Consider the following 7,861-nt stretch of genomic DNA (forward strand, 5'->3'; position numbering starts at 1 on the left):
TCGGTGCCGCCTCCCTTCCTGCCCGCAGCCCAGGGAGGTAGGTCCTGGTGGCCCCATTTCAGAGCCTGGGGAAACAGAAACCCAGAAAGGGGAAGAGACTTGCTCAGGGTCACACTACGAATCTGGGCCAGAGCCAACTGTCCTAACACTGGGGTGGCATACCCCTGCTACCACCCACGTCTTAACCAGAGCAGGAAGGCACAGGGTCAGGGGCCAAGCTAGGTGGCCCTACCTGTGGGCAGCACCCATTCGCTGGTCTCAGAATCTGACTCTTCAGCTGTCCTCTGGGAAAATGGTCCCAACATCCCACAAGGAGCTGAATTCCAACAAGTGTGTGACCTTGGGCAAATCGCTAACCCTCTGAGCCTCAGTTTCTCCTGTTTCTCCTGTTAAATAGGGATAATTATAGTTCTGCCCTTAGAGTCATTGAGAGGATGAAACCTTGGACAGCATTTAGTACGGAGCCTGGCTGATTTTGCGAGGTCTCATTAAATGGAATCCGTTATCATGGACAGGAAAGAGTATGTGTGTTTACTCTCCCTCCCCTGAGAAGCCTGCCCTGGGTGTTAGCCGCTGTTCACACCTAGATTAGAGTACTTATCGTTTATCGCCTACCGGCTGCCCCGAATGGTAATGAGTGGCTGCAGGTGTCAGGTCCTGACTTAGAGAACTGCCCTGGGGCAGCACCTCGGTGGTTCCCTACCCACAGTGCCAGCGCTCTGCAGGGTTTGTGAATGGACGGAAGCCTGGTGCTTGATAAACACTCGGTTTGAACAGGCCGTCTGATCTGCCAGGAGTGCCAGCTGAGTTGTCTCCAGGAGGCAAGTGACTGTGCAGCAGAGCTTGGAGATGAGGGCCCACAAGCCTAAGTGTGCAACTTTGAGGTCTTCTCTTGGTCTCAGGAAGTTGTGGGGGTGTTGTGTGTGCGTGGTCTGAGCCCCCACCGTCCCCAGATGTGCAAGCGTCTTTCAGCGGGTCTGACACTAGGTTCGGCTCCCAGTCTCAGAGGTGTGGTCCTCAGTTTCCTCTGTTAAGAGAAAGCCTTTTATATACAACCCTAAAGGTCACAAGTGTGGGGGGTGGGGGAAGAGCCAGGCAGTCTGTATGAGACTAAGTGCGGAATGGGGGTGTCTGGGACCCCAATCACCCCTCACCGCCAATGGGAGTCTCAAGCACCAAAGCCTGGGGCCCTGCCCCCATCTGCCCTCCAGGGCTTGTCTGGCCTATGGGGAGGCCTGGAGCACCGCGACGTCACCCCCTTCGGCCTCTGCAGCTCTCCCCTCTCACACATAGGGCACTCACTAGCTCCCAAGCCCTTTCTGGAGGCGCCTTCCCCTCTCCCTCTCCCCACCTCCCCAAGGGCCCCTTGGCCTGCCGGCTCGGGCCCACCCATTTCCTGTGCCGCCCCAACTCCGCCTCCACTCGGGGTGGAAAGTTTCTCTCCTCAAGATGGGCGGCTCCTTCACCTTCCTTCCCGGCTGGCCAGGAAAGCCCAACGCGACTGTACAGGGGGGTTGGGCTCCCAGGCCTCAGGTCAGAGACGGGAAGTGACTCGCCCGAAGTAACACAACCTCAAGACCAGGCTCGGCCAGCTGGGAAGGCTGGGCACCCCCGCCCGGAGAGGGAAGATTCGCACCCTGCAACCAAGCATCGCTTCCACGCGGGGTCTCGCGCGCCACCTACCGGCGGACCGCGAGGCCGCGCTTGCCAGAAACTCCGCTATCTTCCCGCCCCACAGCCAGGCAGGCAGAACACAAGAACGCTGAGAGAGTATTTATTTATCTATGCGCCCAGGAAGCTGGCCCCTAAACTTAAATATCCAGCATGGAGCCTTGGCCCTCCTGGCCGTGGTGGGTGCAGGAATGGGTTCTGGAGCCCTTGTCTAGGGCAGTGGGACCCAGGGACCAGAGGTGGGATGCCCCTGAGCCAGCAGCTGCCAATAGCAGCAAAAGGTGAAAAGGAGGTGGGGCCACACACTCCTCCCAATCCCAGAGGCGCTGAGGGCAGTGCAAGACGCTTTGGGCCCCACCGCGAGACTGAGGGTTGGCCAAGCTGGGGTGCACACATGTGGGAGAAGCGGAGCTCCAGTGCCATGGGCAGAGGCTGTAGCCCAGGTGCCCACCCCAGTGCCAGTGGACCCAAGACAGAGGGGATCGGTCGGCAGTTTTGCCTCTGAGGGGCCCAGGCCTTGCCCTCCCATGAGGTGAGCTGTGTGGGGAAAGCAGGCACTAGAGTCTGAGTACTTGCTGGGGGGTGAGTTCTGAGCCCTCTGCACGGGTGCATGCCCCCCGCCCCCCCAGCTCTTCAGAGGCTGATGTGAAAGGCATCCTGCAGCCACTGGTCGCGGGCGTTGTGCGTCTGAGGCACAGTGAGGGGCGGCGGGTCTGGGGGCAGGCTGGCATCAGGAGGCTCGTCGTCATCGGACAGGCCTGCATCAGGTGGGTAGGAGCTGTCCGAGTGCAGGGAGGATGACAGGTCCTGGCAGAGGCTCAAGTCTTGGCACAGGTGCTTGTAGTCCTGGATCGACTCATACAGGCCCCACAGCTGGCACAGCAGGGACATGTCCAGCTGCCGCAGCCCCACCTGCGAAAGACTGAGGGTGGGCTGGGGTTGGGGTCCAGGCCACCCTCAACCCAAGCTAATCTTCCCGCACCTTCCTAAGCACAAGTTTTTGTGGACATCAGACGCCACCTGCAGGCTATGAGTCTTTAGGAAAGTCACTGACCCTCATCTGTAAAATGGGTGTAACATTCATCTAGCAGGATGGAATGAAATAACACGAGCAAAGCATTTAAAAATGCATGGTTACTTTTGTCACAAACGGTAACTATAATTATTGTTACCATATCCCCTCTGACCCAGCGGGCTTCTGCAGGTCCTGAGACCCAGGCCGCGTACCTGGTTCCCCGCCTCTGCGCTGCGCCCCGCCCCGGGACCCTTAAGCTCGGCGGCAGCCCCGCTCCCAGCCCGCCCGGAGCCCAACTACTCACCATCTCCTTGCGCAGCGCCGCGAGTGCCGAGTCGAGGTTGACAGGGCGACGCGGGCCGGGGGGACCGGCGGCGGGTCCCGCGCTGGCGGCGCCGGCGGCGCTGCGGGGCCCGTCCGGGACGCGGGCGGCGCGGCTCAGCTCATCGTGGATGCGGCTGCGCTGGCTGTAGACGCGCTCCAGCTCCCGCCACGAGCCCCCGCTCGCGTTGAGAAGACCGCTGAGGCCGCGCGGTAGCGGCGGGAGCCCAGCCAGGGCGCAGCCCGCGCCGCCCGGCGCCTCGACCGAGGGCAGCCCATTCATGGCCCGGCCGGCGCGGACGGCGATGCCCCCTCCTGCCCTCCAACGCCCCGCCGGGGCCGCGCCCACACGCCCCGCACCCCCGGCCCCGCCGGCTGAGCCCCGCCACCGCCCGCAGGCCGTGCTTTGTTCCTTCCCCGACTCCTCGGACTCCGCCCCTGCCCCACCCCCTCCGCGCGGGCGGGGCCTCTCTTAAAAGGGCAACGGCTGTGGGCCAGCCGGGTCGCCCCACGTCGCGGAAAGCTGAGAAAAAGGAATGCGGTACTGACAGAAGGGGAGACGGAAAAAGGGAGGAGGGAAGAAGCCAAAAGCGGCAGGCGCGGTTCCTTCACGGTTCTTTTTGCTTCCCCCCAACACTGTGTTTAATTATTCTGCCCAATTATAACGCCCAAGGAAAAGGATCTAAAAGTGGGGGTCAAGAGACTGGGTTAAGTCCATACTTGGTCACTACCGTGGAGTCTGATGCCCTGTCAGTGTCTGAGCACATGGGCTGGGCAAGAGGTGGGCTAGGATGACGGTATCAGGATGCTTGGGGGCAGAAGGAGAAGCTACCAAGAGAATTGGAACCCCAAATCTCACTCAAGGGTGGGAATGAGAACTGGATGGCTCAAAAGGCTGCAGGGGTGCTGCAGAGGCCCACCCCTCTTGTTCCTGCCTTTGAGGAGGCTGGGGCCTCCTCCTCAGAAAAACAGTATCACAGAGTCCTCTCCCTCCCCCTTCATCGTCTGAGTGGGGAAACTGCACAGCAACAAGCCCAACTCAACTCTCAGGGCATCAAGGAGAGCAGACAGTGGTAGGGGGAGAGGCCAAAAGCAGGAAAAAGGCAAGTGGAGCTGGGGCTGGCATGCACACTCCGAACAAGAAAAGAACAAACCACACAAGAGGAACAGCTGTTTTTCTAGAGGGTTTTTCTCAGGAGGGGGTTTCTTAGTGCTGCAGCTGCCGCAGGCTGTGCAGAGCCTCAGCACAGGCCCGGATAAGGCTGCACAGCTGGATGCTAGTCTCCAGGGAGGTGCTAGAGCCCAGCTCACCTGAGGCCCAGGTCAGCTTCTGCAGGAGGGCCTCCTGTGTGCAGGCCAGGACACCGGCATTTGGAGGTGTAGCTGGAGGGGGCGGGCCCTGAGCTGCCTTGAGCCCTGCTGCAGCTCCCTCACAGTGCTCTGGACGGGGTACTGGGGGCTGAGGGGCAGGCCGAGAGCCCAAGGGGAGCTCCGAGGCAGAGGCGAGCTGGTGCTCCCGGGCTTGGGAGAGGGCAGCCTGGGCATTCAGTGCTAAAAGAAGAGAAAGTGGGTGGAATGGTCAGGATGCCTGGCCCACCTCAGTCCTGAGCCACCTCCTTACTCTTTACTGCTCTGTTCTTTCTGTGCCTGAGATGTTTTGCCTGCCCCTCTATAAGGCAACTTATTCATTTTCTTCTTTGTATCAGAGTTACTTATGCCCTGCTTCATCTCCCCCATCAGGACTATGCCTGATTGAGTTCAGACTCTCCATAACGTCTGGCACACAGGAGGTGCTTAAACCTCTTACTGAATGAATGGTCCTCTCTAGAGCTGAAAGGGGAAAGCACCTCACCTCTGCCCAACCCACAGACTCCACTGTCACCTCCCAGGCCTACTGTTCCCGGGCCTCTAACACCACGCTTCTTCTCCGCCAAGCACACTCGGCCCCTCACCTGGATTATCTTTATCCACATCTGAGTCGAGCTCCTGACAAGCCACGCAATAGATTTTCCGCTGTTTGTCTTGGAGGAGGATCGTCTGGGGACAGACAGCACAGGGGGCAGTGTGAGACGCCGAGCAATGGGGTCCCGAAGGGAGAGCTGGGGAAGGGCCGTGCGGCCTAGCCCGCGGCCCCATGCGCGATCCCACGTCCCGAGTCTCTGCTCACCCCGCAGTCCGCGCACGTCTCCCCCAGCATGCGGTAACCACGCAGCAGGTAGTCGCCCATGAGTCGGGAGATGCGATCCTGCCGCTCCCGTCGCGCCTGCAGCACCTTCGTCTCTGCCTCGGTCGGGGGCTCCCAGGAGAAATCGTCGGCTTCTGGGGGAGGAGAGGCACAAGGGACCGGGGGGTCTCGCCGGAGCAGGCTGCCTCCCGTACCCCGCAGCCACAGGCCCCCGCAGCCCAAGTCCTCACCAGCGCCGTTCAGGGCCATGTTGCCGTTGTCGCCGCTAGGCTCGCCGGAAGTGACGCACAAGCGGAGCGCCGTCCGCCGGCCCCGCCCCCTCCGTGTTGGGCCGAGGCTGAGGGCGCAAATGACGCTCGCTGTGCTGCTCCGGCGTCGCGATGCCCAGAGTAGGGCGTGTCTGCTGCAGACTGGACCCCGCCCTGTTGGCCCGCCCCTCAGCGGGAAGACCGTGGACAAAACGTTCAAGTGGCTGGGCCTCAGGAGGGGCGTCTCCGTAGTAACGCCGCTCGGGTCGCAGGACCTGGAAGTGGCTGCGGAGGGTCGCCCTTCCTGCCCGCGGCGGTTGGACGGGAGCGCTTGGCTTGAGAAATCCCCGCTGGCGTCGGCCTCCCCTGGGGTTTCCCTTTCCTCACAGACCGGACCCGGGGCAGGCGGGGCCGTGGCGCTTTCACAACAACAATACCCGTGATAATAACAAACGCGTGCGCGCGCGTGCAGCCTCCTCAGCCTTCTCACTTCAACCGGCGAGGCAGGCCAGGCGGGGATCTTTCTCGCTTTACCTTCCAGCCTATTTCAAGACCCCTCCCCTTCAGCCTTTTCGGTGTCCCAGTCTGCTCACCCACTACCCGCAACCCTGGGACTGATGCCACCCCTAAAAAAACCCTGCTGACTGAAAAGCGCTGTACTGGGCATGCGCAGTTCCGGGTCTGGCTCCGGCTGAGGGATGTCCGCTGGAGGGTAGTGATGAGAGCTTATTACAAATGTTTGTGACCGTTATGCTCTCCTTGAGTGGATTGCTATTAAAATTACTAGTGCTCCCTGAACGGTGGCCTTGGTGATTTTTTTTTTTCCTCTTCTGTGTTCTTTTTCCATACATATCCTCTCCCTTATTAGGTTTGGAGAAGCCAGAGGACGTAGGCAGCAGTCCCCAGATGTGCAGCCTGTGCCTCAAGGCTGTGCACCAGCGCAGTGGAGACGGAGCGAGGACTTAGACCCCCATAATTTCAGCAGCAACCTCCTTCTTTGACTGGACAGCACATGCTTTCGCAGTCTTTCCTGAAGATTTAGTGCCCTCCTCCTGGACCCATCTTCTTCCTACCCTGGAACTGCCATTTTCTGGCCCTTGCTGCCTCCTGCTTACTTGGAGAGCCCTGTGCCCTCTTCACTCTCTCCATCTACTAGCAGGCTCTTGGGCAGTAGTGTAGCTGACCCAGGGCCTGATCCCACGTGAGTTCTGCCAAGCTGACTAGAGGGACTCTTGGACTCTAGCTTGTATGCACAGACCCTCCAGGTCCTTACTGTCTACCCAGCCTGAATTCCTCAATGCACCCTTCTGTGTTGTCATCATCATCATGGCCAATATCGAATATCCATCATGGCCTATTCTGCTTGGCACCAAGACCCTTACACTCATCCTCCCACTTAATCCCTTTCATTTACTCCTCATGACCTAGTGGGGTCAGTACTACTGTTATCCCCATTTTACAGAGCAGGAAACTGAGTAACTTTTTAAAAATATAAATCAGATCATGTCACTCTTTTGCTTAAAACCCTCGGGCATCTACCCATCACATTTAGACAAATATCCAAAGTCTTTACTATGGTCTCCAAGGTCCTACGAATCGGCCCCTGTCCCTCCTCATCTCTTCCCACTCTCCCTGCATGCCTCCTCTCCCACTCCTCAAGGGAATTCCCATCATCTTTCTCCCCTCAGGGCCCCTCCCTGCCTCAAGTTCCACAGGAGGGTGGACAAGGCACAGGCCTGGAATCAGGCGGGCCTGGGTTTGACCCTGGATCTTCTGTTTACTGGCTATGTCACCTGGAGTAATTTACTTCACCTCTCTGGACTTCAATTACTCATCTGTAAAACAGAACTATTTATACCTACTTGGCGGGGTTGCTGTGAGGATTTAATGAGATGTGAGGGGAGAGGTGTTAGGAGATGGTTCTACCAGTCTCTTGCATTTATGCAGGTCTAATCAGCAGAGACACTACCTTTGTTCTGGTCTGTCTTTTCCAGGATGTTTCTATAGTGGACAGCCTTGGACAACAGACAGGGAGGTCTAGCTCCCTCTAGAGCAAAGGGCAGGCATACTTACTACCCATTATACGATATTTGGGTGCCCTAAGCTCAGAATTCCTCTCCTGTAACACAACTTACCATGTGTGTAGGCATCCTTGTGAGTCCATCTGCGTTGCCTTCATGAGACTTGAGGGTAAGGGGAAGTGACATAAATATGCTCACATTCATAATGCTTGTCGTGCTGTAATAAAGTCCTTTTTTTCTGATCCAGAAGTCTCGTGTCTTCCACCAGCATCCATGAAATTGTGTCACTCCAACTTTTGTTTGAAAGTAGGGTAAAATCAAAGAGCTTTTACAGTTCTTGATAGTTTTGGCAATGAGGGAGGGATGCTGACAGAAACATGGTTTTCTGTAAGAGGAAGGA

At 58.3% G+C, this 7,861-nt stretch overlaps 2 protein-coding genes across 2 annotated transcripts; both read right to left on the reverse strand.

Annotated features, from left to right (window-relative positions):
* Window positions 1–1,758: 1,758 nt before the first annotated feature.
* Window positions 1,759–3,355, reverse strand: FAM89B (family with sequence similarity 89 member B). The gene is made up of 2 exons (XM_058526427.1): window positions 2,991–3,355; window positions 1,759–2,583 (listed from the first exon to the last, which is right to left on the reverse strand). The coding sequence occupies exons 1-2, from the start codon at window positions 3,288–3,290 to the stop codon at window positions 2,305–2,307; spliced, it is 579 nt and encodes a 192-aa protein (XP_058382410.1). The 5' UTR covers window positions 3,291–3,355; the 3' UTR covers window positions 1,759–2,304.
* Window positions 3,356–3,393: 38 nt separating this feature from the next.
* On the reverse strand, window positions 3,394–5,496 carry ZNRD2 (zinc ribbon domain containing 2). The gene is made up of 4 exons (XM_058526426.1): window positions 5,423–5,496; window positions 5,175–5,326; window positions 4,960–5,044; window positions 3,394–4,558 (listed from the first exon to the last, which is right to left on the reverse strand). Exons 1-4 carry the CDS (start codon window positions 5,439–5,441, stop codon window positions 4,215–4,217), a joined length of 600 nt encoding a protein of 199 aa, XP_058382409.1. The 5' UTR covers window positions 5,442–5,496; the 3' UTR covers window positions 3,394–4,214.
* Between the last annotated feature and the right edge of the window lie 2,365 nt (window positions 5,497–7,861).

Source organism: Diceros bicornis, chromosome 31, assembly GCF_020826845.1.
Source record: "Diceros bicornis minor isolate mBicDic1 chromosome 31, mDicBic1.mat.cur, whole genome shotgun sequence".
In the NCBI taxonomy this organism is placed as follows: Eukaryota; Metazoa; Chordata; class Mammalia; order Perissodactyla; family Rhinocerotidae; genus Diceros; species Diceros bicornis.